This window comes from Venturia canescens, chromosome 4 (assembly GCF_019457755.1).
Source record: "Venturia canescens isolate UGA chromosome 4, ASM1945775v1, whole genome shotgun sequence".
NCBI lineage: Eukaryota > Metazoa > Arthropoda > Insecta > Hymenoptera > Ichneumonidae > Venturia > Venturia canescens.
This window is the reverse complement of record NC_057424.1, coordinates 8,790,320-8,805,677: the sequence shown is the minus strand read 5'-3', so window position 1 is coordinate 8,805,677 and position 15,358 is coordinate 8,790,320. Positions and strand designations below refer to the sequence as shown.

The 15,358-nt window shown below is 44.0% G+C and overlaps 1 protein-coding gene across 1 annotated transcript in view; it reads right to left on the bottom strand.

The window, feature by feature from the left end:
• Nucleotides 1-429: 429 nt before the first annotated feature.
• Nucleotides 430-15,358, bottom strand: part of Rat1 (5'-3' exoribonuclease 2 Rat1) — a 39,406-nt gene continuing 24,477 nt past the window's right edge. Inside the window, exons 16-17 of the mRNA XM_043416752.1 lie at nt 1,786-2,078; nt 430-1,313 (exon numbers count right to left, since the gene is read on the bottom strand). Of these exons, the coding sequence (XP_043272687.1) occupies nt 1,248-1,313; nt 1,786-2,078 (359 nt within the window). The 3' untranslated portion in view covers nt 430-1,247. The remainder of the gene's footprint in view (nt 1,314-1,785; nt 2,079-15,358) is intronic.

The following is a 15,358-nucleotide window of genomic DNA, read 5'->3' as shown; positions in this document are numbered from 1 at the left end:
AAAAGAGGAATTCGCTACATCAATTCCTTTGGTTATTCTGAGCCATGCAAACATAAATCGAAAGAACTGCATTCGTGATGCGAAGCAACTATTTTTAGGCTGGATACGTTCGTCGACTAAATGCAAAAAATTTGCATTTTTCGCGATGGAAACTCGAAAAAAAACCAACTACTTTGAAAACCACTCGAATCAATACAAAAGTTGTAGTACAGCTCGAAGAAAACCGTTGGCCACTCGGTCTTTTTGAAAGTACGAGTGCACTTTCGGCGTATTTAAGCTCTCGAGTTTGGCGCCATTGATCCAGTGTATTCGAGACGACGGTTTGTAGCCTCAATGAAAATAATGTATACGAGAGATACATAAAGTACATGTTTTATGTATCAAATATACATTTTTATGTAGAACATACACTTTAAAAAAAAAAAAACATTTACGAACATAATTGTGTTTATTCGATCGAGTAAAAATAGATCTAAAGTCGCATCGTTATCGACACTCGACGTGTTTCTTTTCTTTTTCATTTGCTGAGTAACGATCAGCCCCAAGATTTAACAAGTGACAATCACCAGAGCGTAACATCGCTGCGAAGATTTCTACAAATTTTTCTCCCTTCTGATCATTATGCAATCACTTATTCTTCACTCGAAACATGTACGCGCAATTTTTTAGAAAATTAAATCGAATATAGTCGTTGGTGCTTATACAGAATATAGGCAATATTAAAAATTTCACATTCTTCCTTATGCTTTACGGTGATATAGCGACGAATGTGCAGCAAATTATTCGAGGCTGTGTATACAAATTCAAATCGCAATGTAGAAAGTAATGAAATTATTTAGCTTCAGATACTTTTGCGTGGCTCGCTCGTATATATCGATGAATATTTATATGTACAAGTCGTAAAGTTGATGAGATATACAAGTTGACGAGTATTGTACAATTGCGCTGACATTCAGCGACCACGAAAATGCGATAAATTGATGATTATTTCTCACTGACTCGAGAACCTGTCGAACACTGTTGTTTCTTTCGACCCTTTTCGTTTCTTCTGTATCCGAGCTATTTTGTAGGTTGCAGCATTGCACGTCCCGAATGTCTGAGCACCATTGACACGTCTTACCAATCGACGCATCATGACGGTCAGTTTGACGAAAAAAAACGCAACGATCGATGTTCCTGCTTTTCGTTTTTTCTTCCACATTCATCCAGGCGATTCAATAGCAGCATAACATTTTGGATAGCAGCGATTATCGGTTTCTCCATGCTCCGGTACCTCCGTTCCCGCCACCTCCGTAACGACCCGACTGCTGATTCTGAAAAATCCGTTTAGCATTTTTTTATAATCTTCTCACCCCTTGAACTTTTAAATGCCTAGTTCTCGATATTGAATAAAAATAAAAAGTCGCATTATTTTCAGGAGAATCCTTAATTCTCCATCAATATCCAATCCTCCTCCTCCTTTTCAATTAAAATTACTCAATTTAAATAAAATAAAAGAATTCTGAAACTTGGACCAAAGTGTGGAAGATCAAAATTTGTTCAATTTTTTTTTCTATGAATTCTATAAAAACCTTCGTCAGAATCCAAAATCACTTTCTCGATACGATACAAAATACCGAAAATATTGGCGAAAAATGGTTGGCGATTCGAAGCTCTCTCAGGTTGGAATTTGTTTATGAACATTTTTAAAAGCATCTCGATAAAAAAACTGCGACCAGATAAATGACCGGGTTAGAATCGAATCTGAACGAAATGATTTTTTTTTCGAATTTTACGTTTACGTACCTGATATCCATGCTGTGAATTCTGATACGGATGAGTCCGACTTTGCTGATGATGACCGCGTTGTGGATTGTGACCGCTGCGATGACCGTAAGATTGTTGGCCGTATCTCTGATGATGATTGTGGGTTTGATAACCGGAGGGTTGAGTGCCATAACCACCGGCCCACGGTCCCGACTGCTGCTGCGGCTGGGAGTAATTTTGGTAGCCACGATTTCCAGCGTATCTGTCACCGCTGCCACCAGAATTTGAGTTATAACCCCCACCAGAACTGGATTGATAGCCACTCTGATAACCTGCAACGAAAAACGAAATATTTTGGATAAAAATTTGCATGAAATCGAAAATTAATTTTTGTACGAGTACACGGAGAGAATTTAATTTGAAAAATTGCCGCGAGTAAGTTTGGTGACGAGAAAAATTGAATTCTACTATAAATTAAATAATATTTATTGTTCCAAGTGAGAACTTTTACCCGAGTATTTACTAAATTTTGTATTTAGTAAATCTGCAATGTTTACTGTTATAAAACTGAAAATTTCACAAAATCTTTGAATTTTTACAGTGTGTTACAGGAATGAATACTTTTCGTTAACTGTCCCTCCAGTCAAATATATCACGGTAAACTTTACAGTGAATTTCACGCTCAATATTACCGTTTGATTCGCGAACATCTCGAAATCGTTAAGTTTTTTCATCGATGAGGATTACATTTTTCCTCTTACAACTCGAACTATTCGACAAGAACCACAGCAACGCAGCTTTCGAGGACGCTCAGTTCAGGATTTTCCTTTCGATATCCTTTCTGGAATCTCTTTCTTCTGCTCGAGCAGACGTCACCGTGTTATTCGTATTTTATTCTTAATATCGTGTTTTTTCTTCTCGACTCGCCGATTTCAAAATGCCTGACGACGCCGAGGTCATGTTGAATAAGAGTTGAATAAATTGCGGGAACTTTGAAAGCGTCGCATGCATTTTGTAATGCGAATTTCGAGCAATTTTCGAAAGTTTCTCTTCTTTGCTACTTTGTTTCTCATTCGATGATAAATTTAGCTGAAATCGTTGATATTTTTTTCAGAAATATAGAAACACATGGACGAAATTGAAGGGTCGTTTGTCGCCGAACGTAGATAATTGCTCCGCTACCAACTGGCCATCGTCGTACAGTTAGTTTATTTAGTTCCGCTGATACGAGACAGTCATATGCTCATAATAGGAGCGGAACGTGGATGCGATAGACGTCAGCACGTTGTAAACGAGAACAATGAGATATTGGAGTTGAATGGGAGCGTGCCGGCGCGTGTCTCACGTTTCATAAAGTGTACGAACAAAGTACACCGGGAGAGAGTGCACGAAGTATTTGTCAGCATTTATGAAACGTCATAACACACGAGTTTTTCGTTGGTTTCGATCGCTGACGAGCGAAAAGCCATGACCAAATCACTCCTCGGGGTAAACCGAGAGAGTTGCGCCCTTTTTGCGACCCGAATCGATACAATGGTCGTGCGTATAAATAACGAAGAACGTGATTAATTGTGCGGCAATGAAATCTGCATTTTTCACTCTTTCTGTCGAAAATATATTTTCGAAATTCCCAGATCGCTGATGAACGATCCAGCAAAGAAGATCAAAGTACGAATGCCCGCTGAACACGTTCAATTTTATAATCCAAGATTGTAATTCACAGAAGAAATGTCGACCCTCGTGATTCTTACGAAAAACTTTCCATCAAGGATTCAGCACCGAGTCGGAGCTTAAGGAACTTCGGGCAAATTCGGGAACCGCAGGACCTTCATCAAATTTATTTTTGAGACTGACTCGCGTGCTTTCATTCGTCTAGTAGCTTCGCTTATTTTTTTTAATGTCACCAGTACCGACTCAATCAAATAAATTTTTAAAGCATTTTATTACATTCTTGCGATAAAAATATTCCCGGTGTAAGTGTTTATTAATTTCATTAGTAATTTAGTAGACTTAAAATTAATCAACCTAGAGCAAACTTGACTAGTCGTAGAACGACCGAACTACTTTAAATACACATCAGTTTGACAATGTGAAAACAATGAAAACCGTCGCGTCTCGTTTTCTCCAATGATATGACTTTACCGCCTTTGATACCGAATTGCCAATTACTAATCGTCGATCTAAACCACCTTTGATGTTATCGTTCGAGCTCTCCAAGTGTCCCAACCGTTTCTATGATCGACCCTCGTCCATGCCTCGTGGTCTCTCGCAGGGTGTGTGGTTCCATGTACATTTATATATGTATAATCGATGCTATCGGTGACGCATGTTAATCGCATAGCTCAGCTCAATCGAGCTCGTAATAGGAAGCGATAAACACCGCCAATATTATCGAGGGCTGTCGGAGTAGGTAATACATTCGGGGTGGCTTCGTATGTGTATATATATCGTCGTCTCTGTCTGACTCTATTCTGGTTTCACTCAAGCCCACCCTCGCGCATTTGGCTCAAGCTCGCTTTCCGTTTCTGCCTCGTTTCTCTCTCTCTCTCTCTCTCTCTCTCGCTCTTTCGCTCTTTCGCTTTCGCTCGCTTCTCGTAGCAACAATAACATCCCTCGTGGACTTGGTGCAGGAGAATACACCAGGGGGTCGGTAATCCTCGCCCTCGCGCACCAAAAAGGGCTCTAAAACAGTTTACACGTCGGATCATCCCTCGTTATTGTTGCGTTTATGATAATAACTACCCGCCGTACCTTGTGTATATATCGCGATGGATAAAAAAAGGTTTCAAGATTTTTCAACTGCGTTTTGTGCCTTAATATAGTACATAAACAATCGTATGGTTCGTCGTTAATTTGAAATTGTAGCTAACGATGAATGCGAGATTTTTTAAATCCTCCATAATTATGGCAAATTGGCTTGATCGAAAATTAGCCTAGAAACCGATTATTTGGTTCGACTATTTGCATGAATTACGGAAAATTACATTAGTGGATGTATCTTCGTCGAGTGCTCGAGCGTCGTAATTATATTTCGAGTATTAAATAGAAATTTCGACAAAAAAAAGAGGAATTCGAATGAATATTCGAAGCTCTCGAAAGAGTCCACAATCCGTTATAAAAAAATGACAATTGCACTCTGATTTCGGTCAGGCTCGTTCAATATTTCAATGTAAAGGAACCAGATAAAGAGAGGTGAAAATAAAAATGCCGAGGTTTGACAAGCCGGTGAGGAGGCAAAATTGTATTTCGAGATATGCGAATAAATGAACGAACTGATATTGCCTGCGTGCGTTTTGTACGTGTGTTTGAATAAAATCGAGGGAAACTCAGGAGTATGGACTCGCTCGCACATCGAATCGAAAACGAGAAATAAAAAGAAAAATGAAAAAAAAAAAATGGATAAAAACGGATACTCGCGCGGACGAAGCGATGGGGTGGAACGACGAGGACGATAAAACAGGAGGAATTAATACTGGTTGTGCATGCGGCTCTATCGGCACGCAAAAATCTTTCTACCTATGGGACTTTTTTGCCAATTTTACTAAGCTTTGACCCCCGGTTTTGAAAAAAATGATGTTTTTCGTTCTACTTCAAAATGAACCCACCGATAACCGAACAAACGTGACAAAACGCGGGATCTCGGAAAATTATATGACAGTAACGAGTTCATGACTTGACTTCCTTCCGACAATCTTCGTTATCAACTTTTGCCTTCGTCAACTCCTCAATATCGAGCAGCTTTGATCGAAAAAAAAACTCGACAAATAAAACCGAATGGGGAAAATGGAATTTGGCTAATTGCTCGCTTCATCCTTCGATCGATACAGCAACGTCGAGAATAGAGAAGACAATTATAATTCCTGAATCGTATGACGATTTGGATCGAAGTTCGGATGATTTAAGGTAGTTCATGCACGAAACGAATTTCTTAAGAAAGTCTTGAACTTTACAGAGTTCAAATGGGCAGTCGACTCACGCATATCAAATTTTAAGGAGTTCGTCTTATTAGTTATTGAGACAAACGTCTTAAAAAATGAAGAAAAATACACGGGGTTTCAAGGACTATGCGGAAAAAATTGTTTATCTTTCCATATAACGAATGAACGCTTCTTACGAAATTTATGAAAAAGTACACGATAAGAATAAAGTATAAAATAAAGGTCTGGGAAAAAATTCGAGACGATTGTCTTACTAGTAATAAAGATATATCAACTGAAATTAAATATTGAACGAAATTGGTAACGAGCACTCATATAATCTCACACTTACTTATTTCGGCATTTTGGTTCTTCTTGGTTCGGTCCATTCCTGTAATAATTCCTTCTATCTTCTTATCAACACTTTTTTCTTGATCCATTTGACTTTCTGTTTTCCCTTTGCGCTCTCCAATGCGATGTTTTACATTGAAAGCTATAGTATTTTCGCGAGGGACGAATGAAATTTGGGGTTCGGTCAGGGATGAATCCCCGATTAATGAATGGCTTGCAATTGTCATTCGCCAAAAGATAATTTGAGAAAATGTATTTACAATATCGAATCAATAACTCTGACATTAATTCAAAGTGATTATATCTTTAATTATGAAGTAAAAGATTGTTTCGCACGAGGAAACCCATATGGAAGAAAATATTGAGCAGACGTAGGTATGTCGACGGTTGAAAAGCAAAAGGATGTAACTTGAGCCTGTTCGACGTTTACATTCAGATCGGTTACGCCCTTTTTCGCGGGCTTAATACTTTGTAGATGTATAAATATGTGTGTGTATATAGTTGCCCATCCACCATGGGCATTGGATTGGATTGGATCGCCGCGTCAGCAATACAAACACTCGAAACTCGATGTGGGTCGGTGAGTTGCGTCTACCATTGCTCTCGCTATTCCCGCATCACTACTGTACACTATTCCATCTCTTTTTTTTCTTCTCTTTATTTCACTCTTTCGACTCTTCCCTCGTTGGTCCTGTTTCCAACTGAAATTACATTTTCCCGTCCACATCTCTCCCGCGCGTCTCCTCCGCACGAGCAGCAGCCGCCCGCCGTCGACGTTTCAATATTGCTTTGCACTTTTCTCTATTCGCCTCGCTTTTCTAACTGGATATCAAGTTATTATTTTCTTTCCATCGCTATCTCGAAATTCCTCTTTTATCTACGCTCCTCGGTGAGGTAAATATGTTGTTCTGGGCCGAAGGAAACCTTCGGGGAATCGAGCCACGCATGCTCGACGCGTTTCTCTTATTTATTTTTCATATTTTTCTACATCAGGTAGGTACAAGCGATAAAAACTCTCGCGGAATTTGCCATGGGCCGTCAAGAAATTCGGTGAAACGTCAACTTTCTCAGGGTCAATTTTTTCGCATCGAATCCACAGAGGACACGACGCTGAGAATGTTTTCTTTTATTTTCCAATGATTTATGCACTTTTTTTTTATGCAAACTCAGTCAGAGTTTGTTCAGCGGTGCACAATATTTTTCCAACTTTCCTACTCGTCTGCGCCTGTCTTCGAAAATTTTATCGATCGCGCCAGAGGGGAATTATCGTTGGAAAGTTGCTCCGAGCAGGGATCACATTAGTTGGCATTTCTTCAACTGCACTGAAAAATCTTCCGTTATTACGTCTCTCTGGCGAGAAGAAAGTTGACGGAGGAGCGTCTCGAGATTTTCTTCGCAGACGATGGTAATGGCAGCCCTCGAAGGGCCTCTCGGCTCCTCTCTTTCTCTCGCCGCGCTCGCATCTCGTCATTTTCACAAGAGCTAAACCGATCATGGACGACGTTGCAAAAACGAGACAAAAAAGAAAAAAAAAAAAAGAAAAGACAAAAAATCATCAGAGAGCAAAGGATGCTAAAAAAGTTTTGTAAATAAGCCAAGTTTCACATGCTGCTGGAGCAATGAGAACTTGTCTCGGTGATTTGCTCAAATGTGCGTTCAGGAGCCGTTGTGGCTAGCCTGAAAAACGGGCGTTTCGGTACACACACGGAGCAATGTTCCAAGTTGCAAAAAGCCTGGAATTCGTGGGGCATGAAAACCAGGTTGAAACACTTTTTTTCTACGATTATACGGGAATTAATGCGAGGCTTTCGCATCTACTCAGTTAGAAGCTCCTGCAGAGTGGCCGCTGCGTCCAAAATTCTTTTCCATTCCCAAATGCTTATCGGAGCTATAAAAATATCAGTTTTGATCTCAAGGCCCAACGACGCTGCAAACGACTCATCGATGATTTAAGGTCGGTAAAATATTCAGAAACGTTGCTGACTTGAGGCAGGAAAATGCGTTCGGACTTCAATTACGGAAGTGAGAAAAGTTTCCCTCTGCGGTGACCAAAAGAAGATAAAACTCGAGTTTGCATCGTCACAAAACTTTCTCCCGACGACCAATCGTCGAGGAAATGGTTATTGAAACGGGACAAAAAAGGTAGCCGGAATGCGCAATTAATAAATTTGTATTCGACTCTTGAGTGACGTACGAACAAAATCGTCGCATTCCAAGCGATGCAGCGCAGTCGGAAAGTGAATAGGAACTCGAGCTACTGCGTCCCACCAAAAGTAAGCTTTACTACTGCGCTCTCGAACTGCCCGTTTGCCTTTTATCCTCCCCCGAGTGCATTCCTGACGCTATTTTCACCAAGAACTGAGCAACAATGAATTATCGGATTGCACGATCCAAAATCTGTCGCGAGTTGCACTAAAGTGCTGGCCAGTCCGAGCGAGGTCGGATAGAAACTTGGTAAGCCAATCGAAGTACAGCGCGTTTAAAACTTCCAGAGAAACAATGTATGAAAAGGGCGGAATGGGAGAGAGCTCGAGAGAGAAAGAACGGGAGGGAAACAGAGGTGAAATAATGGCGGAGAGTTCAGAGGACGATGTCGTCGACGAGCCCGCGAGGACGATGTTGAAGGGAGAAGGATATTAGGACTGGTATAAGGAAAGTTCGATCCGAGAGGGTGAGAGAGAAAATGGTTATTACGGAAGAAAAGGGGGTTGAGGAGGCGCAACGTTCGGAGGACCGAAAGGAGGGAACGCGAGAGAGCTCCACGGAAAAGGGAAAGAGCGAGGGAGATGGGGAGAGAAGCAGAGCAGAGATGGAAGCACTTGACCCTGCCTATACGCGCTCTGATGCCGATGCTGTGCCAGCAAACCCTGGGAGCTCTCCTTCGTCCCCGACTGCGCACTGCCGCTTCAAAACACAGGCACACACGTATGTGCACATATAGAAGAATAGAAAATATATCTATACCTCGGAACGCGAGGGAGAAACGAATGAGAAACGGACGCGCGTTAATAAATGCTTCGTTGGCCAGCAGTATGGCTCCAGTTATTACGAAATGTATCATTAAAATAATAATTCATCGTTATCAACCCCCAACTATTTAACCCGTTAAACGCTGTACAATTATTCCTCATTATTTCGCGATGTATATTTTAATATTCAATACCAAATTCGTGCTGGCGCGCTCTCAGCGCTCAGGTGGTTAAAAAAAATGTGCTTTTCCTCCGAATGAAATTCTAATGATCGCGGAGTTGGTCGTTTCGACGAAGATTCGCGTTGAGCACGATTTTTTTGAAAATTTATATACAAGGGGTAAAACGTTTTGCATTACGTTTAATTAAGTGGCGTTCATACATTTGACTGGAAATGTTTGAGTTTCACAACAGTTGTGCGAAGCTCTTAAGGGTGTGATTGTAATTTATTTAATATCAACGAAGACGGATTCATCAGGATCATGCGAAAGTGTCGATGAAATGAAAACTCGAACGAGCGGGCGAGCGACGATGCGGAAGTCACAGGCGGCAGTAGTTTTCAGTATCCACGATACAAACCTGCGCGTGTATCGAGCCCGGCATAATGTTGACTCAAGAAAGTCACTCGGGACCGCGAAGAGCGAGGGGTCCCGGCATCGTTATAAAGCTTTAAGCCTGTTCGCTCTAATTTATTTACGATATCGTTGGAGCGGGTGGATCGTCGAGTCGGATGTTGGGCAGGGAGGGTGCGGAAAAGTGGTCGAGAAATCAGTCGATTTCCGATGACTTTAGGGTCGTTTTACTCGCAAAAGAGGGCGCAATTCCGAGCGCATTGTTCGGCGGATGGACCGCTGGCGAATTCACCACGTACGAGGAGCCCACGGGGCACGGTTTTTGGAGAAGCCTCCGTGAAACTTGCAAAAGTTTGAGGAGAAAAACCCACCTGAAGAAGTGGAAGAGCCTCTACGATTTTTGCCGCGCAGCGCAATTTGGCTCCGCGGCGAAGCTCGCAAGAAAATGCCGCCTCCTCTCGTCGCCTCATCCAGCACACGCAATAAACCGAGCCTCGTTTTTTGTACGTACGTATAAATGCGAGTGTGTGCGCGCGTGTGTGCATCCAGCATCCAGCAGTGTTGGGGAGAGTCGACCAATAAATTTATCGAGCGGGTGTTGGCATGGAGACTGCCGGACAGAGCTCGGCTGGGTGGCTCGGAGGGCTGTGAGAGGGTACTCGAGGATCCTCCAGGAGGCCGTCACGGGGAAATTGGAGGGAGAAAGAGCGAGAGAGAGAGAGAGAGAGAGATAAAACGTCGAGTTCGGAGAGTTGGCTGCTGCCGCGAGCGAGGGTGGTACGGTTTCCGGGAGGGTGAGAGCGAGTGAGAGAGAAAGAGAGTATCGATTTCTTGCGGTGATCCAATCAACGACGGCGCCTTCTCCGCCACCTTTTGCACACATTCGTGCGCCTCTATAACTGAACGCGCGGAAGGTCGAGCAGGATCTTCATTCCCTGCCCCTCGGCATGACCAGTAAGGCGAATCTTTTCGTCATTTCTATACACATAACGGCTCCGTGCACATATATACGCTTATTCGAAAGTAAAAGCCACTTGAACCTTCACGAAATCGCGAATAACGACTTTGCGCTGAGGTTCACCGATTACAAATGACTTTTCAAACAAATTCTGTTTCTCTCGAACGAGCAAATATTCTCACTCTATCACATTCCGTACGATTATTTCCACTCGCACCATTGTCAACTTTACAACGAATAAGGAACGACGCGTTTGGCAAATTTCGATGTGCAACATGCTGCAAATTCGATTCACCAGATTTATGGAAAGCAAACAATGATTTGAAAGAAAAATCATTTTCGTTCTCGCAACAAAAAGTTTTTTATGTACGAGCCTGAAGAAAATGGCGACTCGTTTTCACCTCGCTGGGCTCAATTATTCGGTGATGATAAAAAATACATTTTTGAATAAAAACAATAATGCTTGGAAGAAGAAACGACGACGAGGGTCAGGGCGCTTATCTTTTCTTTAAACCGGTTCTTATTTTGTTGTACTCTCGTAAGCCATTGGACTGATCTCTCGATTGTACGGGGGAGACTGAGGGAGAGGGGAAGGGATAAAAATAGGGAGAAAAAGAGAGCAATCCCGAGACGGAGAGCAGCTTCGCGGCAGCCATTAATCCGGGTCCGTACGGACGCAATCCTTACTGCCGGTTTGCTTATTCTCTTTTCCTTCTCTCGGTTCTCTTCATACCTATATTTTGAGCGTCGCCGGTACCAGGGTGCAATCCCAATCTCTTTCTCTCGGAATCTCCCTTCATTCCTATTTCATGTATAATATACAAATTTATATATTTATATGTCTCTGTTGATAAAAATCCGGAGGTTTGCAAGCACGCGAAAGCTGCGACGTGAATTCCGAAAAAAACTGATCCTTCAACATTGTCCTGAAAACAATGCTCGCGCAATAAGGATCGCTTCAATTTGGCTGGGATTAAGGAGGATCTCTGAGCCGCTCAACGTTCGCGTACCACCGGAACGAGGGGCTCGAGTAAACGTTTGTTTTTGTCCGAATACATTCGTTTTATTTGCACCGATGACACACTTGATGAAAAACTTGAGTTCGGAGGTACTCTTTACGAGGCATTGAAGAAGCCCTTCGGTCGAACGTTATCCAACTCTACTTTGTTCGTTAACCTCCTGAGAGCCGCGCGGCTCCTCCGCGACTATGGAAGCCGATCGAACCTCGTCGTTGGAGAAAAAAATCGAATAAGATCGAGGGAACGTCGAGTGCGAGGTTCGCGGTGAAAATTCTTGCAAGAGGAAAATCAATAACGGGGCGTTTGTGTCTTCGAAACGTCGGGAGCCACGCCGCGAGTAAATATCCCAATGTCGAACGAGGAAAAGGGAATAAAAAAAGGGAGGAAAAAACGGGAGAGCGAAATTGTTTGGATTGAGAGCCGCGAATCAGCACACGCGTGCCATACCCGTGAATATTTTCAATCTCTGTGTGTGTACTGATATGTTCGCGAAAGTATTACGTGCGTACATTTGAGCGCGTACGTGTGCGAGTGAAAGAGGAGTGCGCTCAACGTTGTAGGACTCTCCGTTGGAGAGCTCTCTCCCAAACCTCTATCTCCCTGCCTCGACCCCCTTAAAGCTCTATCCCATGCTGCTGCCGACTTTCTCTCTCTCTTGCTCTCTCGTTTATCAAATAAATCAACACGGCTACTTACACACCTATGGAGAGATTCTGTGCCCTGGACTCTCATCCATCATGGACACCCGCAAAACTCTCGCTTCTGTCCGTTAATTTGTCGTCCGATTACCACTTGGTGGTTAACACGATTTTTTCCACGGATCGTTACCGCGTCGAGTTTTTTTAAGTATTTACTTTATAACGCCGCGCGATCCCAGGGTGCGGGAGATTCGTCGAAAAAGTTCGATTAACCGATGCAAAATTGTTTCGTCCGTTGAGAGTGAAGTTTCGTATGATGAAAAATCGAAATTTCCAGGATCGACGGGTACGCCGAAATTGACGATTCAGAGCGAAAACATTCGTTGGCTGCGCGCTGCGCTCGAAAGCCGCGAATCGAAGTCAGCGCGCGGCTGCGCGAGTAAAAACATGATTTATTCCGAGGGCTCGCAAGAAAAAGATTCTCAGTATCGCGGGGAGACGACGTGCGCGCCACGGAAATCAAGTCGATCAAACGGAATGGAGAACACACCGGGATTAATGTACCCACGTACACCAGCGCACGCTACATATGTACTTGAGGTACGTGCGTACATAGAGAGTCGAGTATAATCAAAGGGCTTCGAAAAAATCAGGATGCACTTGGAAGCACGTACTCGTCGAGTAGAGGGGCATTCAGTCAGACTCTGCGCGAGTTCGGAGTCAAAGCAAGGACCCTTGCACCACTAATACCGGCAAGAGAGCTAAGAGAGACTCGGAGAATTCGAGTGAGCCAGAGGACGAGAAGAAAGAGTATGAAAGATGGATGAACGGAGGGCTGGGAAGAGGGGATAAAAAACGTGGATTTTCGTACCAACGTGCGTGAGCCTTCCGGTCTTCTCTTGCACATTGCCAGTGCGATATATAAAAGTGATCTTGAGTATCTTTTTTCTCGCTTTCACCGAGTGCTCGAGCGCCGTTGCCCGCGTCTACGGGTGCGAGAACTTTCGGCAATTAAAAAGCCCGGACCGGAGCCTTTGGCGCCGCGAAATCGTGTCACTTGAGTCCTTTTGTCTCGGAAGAATGGTCGATCTATGTATTTATCACTTGGAAAACCCTCAAACAAGGAAGAGGGAAGGCCAAGAGATGCTTGCTACGCCCGCGTGCACTCATCGACGCCGCGCCCTCGCCCCTCTCTTCCCTCCCTCGCATAATATATGAACATTATATGAAGCAGTACTCTGTGCGTGTGTGTGTGTGTTTCGGGTTTTCTCGCGTGTGCCATTAGGTAGCGCCACTCTTTGCGCGAAGCGCTGCTCCCGCATGCGAGAGGGAAGAAGCTTTGAAGCGAAACACACACAGACACACACACCTTGCGCAAGAAGCTGCTCGGGCACATGAGACGAGATGCGGAACGACGAGGGATCCCACCGAAAAGGGAGGCAGCAGGGAAAGAGTCGAGTGCGCAAGGAGCTTTTTTACGACCTCGTGAATCTCGTGCACACCAAACTTCTCACAACCGCGAACAATCGAATAAAGATACTCGTTTATATATAAAATCCTGTAAATCGCCTCGACGATCCTCGATCTCTGCTCCAATTCGTGCACGAGAGCCTGGTTTATTTATCACGAAAATTCTGACGGAATATCGCTCCGGCCATTCTCGTGACGAGGATTACGAGTTCAACGCGAAAAAAGATAATAAGAAACGAGATTATAATACACACGGGCCTGAGTATGGGCGAGAATAAGATGTTATCGAGCACAGGGGCTATAAAGAAGTGAGTGGGACTTCCTACGAGTGCGCACAAGAAAAAGGTAGAGATGGAGATACATTTATACGAATGTATATACACATAGAAAGTTTATAGCGGCATGAAGAGAAGAGTGGATGAGCACACTGTCGAGAGAAGAGGAAAAAGGTCCTTGTACAGTGAGAAGCCCGAGGATATACCGCGAGATGAGAGAAACACGGTGAATTTGAAAGAGAGACGGAGCCCGAAGTATCCTAGAAGCAGTCGAGGATCCTTCACTCCCATGCCGAGCGCCCTCTACTTATTCTTCCTCTCGCCATCTTTATTTCTCCGTCATTTCTCTCTCCTCAACTCCCTTTTTTACTCTGTGTTCTCCATTGCCAGCACGCGCTGTCAACTAGTTCATTCTCAGCATCTTCGCCCCTTCCCTTCTCCCTGTAAATATGCCCCCCCTCCCCCTCCCCTCCCCGTTCCACCCCCTGGACCCTCATTCTCCGCGCTTCCTACTTCATAGCTTCTTTTCGCGTCTGACGCTCCAGACCCGATCCTTACAGCCCAAAGGGCCAAACGAAGCTATCCCTACCTTCCTTAGAAGTTTCTCGATCTGAGAGCAGCCGGGGGAGTCCTCGGCTCGTACTCTCCTCCGCTTGGAAACGCTCATGTATGCGTTATATATCCACGCTAGGGAACGACTTCTCGTACGGATTGAGGAATCAAGGGCCCTCCTCCGCTGCTCTACCGAGCATGGCGCTTCACCGACGAAAGAGGCGACGTCGACACCCCCGCGTGTGTACACTCGCTCACCCTCCCACTACTGCCCTCCCGCTCTCTTCGTCTCTTTCTCTTTCCACAGACGTACACACCTTTTTGTCTATGGCTCCCTTTCGCACTCCCTCCTCGCCCCTTGCTCTGCCTCCTTTTCTCGCACTCGCGCCGAAGAGTGTGCTTCATACGGAAGTGCCAATTCGAGCATTCTCGGGAGATCGTTCAGTGATAATCGGACGCGCGATTGTACGTACGAAAGGATTCGGCGCTTGACGAGAGGGCGCGAGACCTTTTGAAAATCAAGTTCGATTGTTTTTGCCCACGATACACGCTCTTCGGCTGGTGCAGTAGCCAACGCGCGGGGATCCTGGACCACACGGATCCTGAGATGTCGGAAACGAGGAAGCTCTGAGAGCCGATTCCGCGGTGAAATTATTAGGGATTTTAACGCGAGGAATTCGTCAAATTTCTCGTTAGCGCGCACGAATCTCATTTCCACTCTCATGCTGTGCGAATTCGTTGGAGGAATATTCGAAATTCGGCTCTTTTTGCCGATCGTTTGCTCCCAAGTTTCTCTGCACTGCATGGGCCCACGGGAAAAGTTTATTTCAAATTCATCATCTGATTGATGGAAACGCAAAAGTGAGGATTTTATGAAGAATCGGATAATAA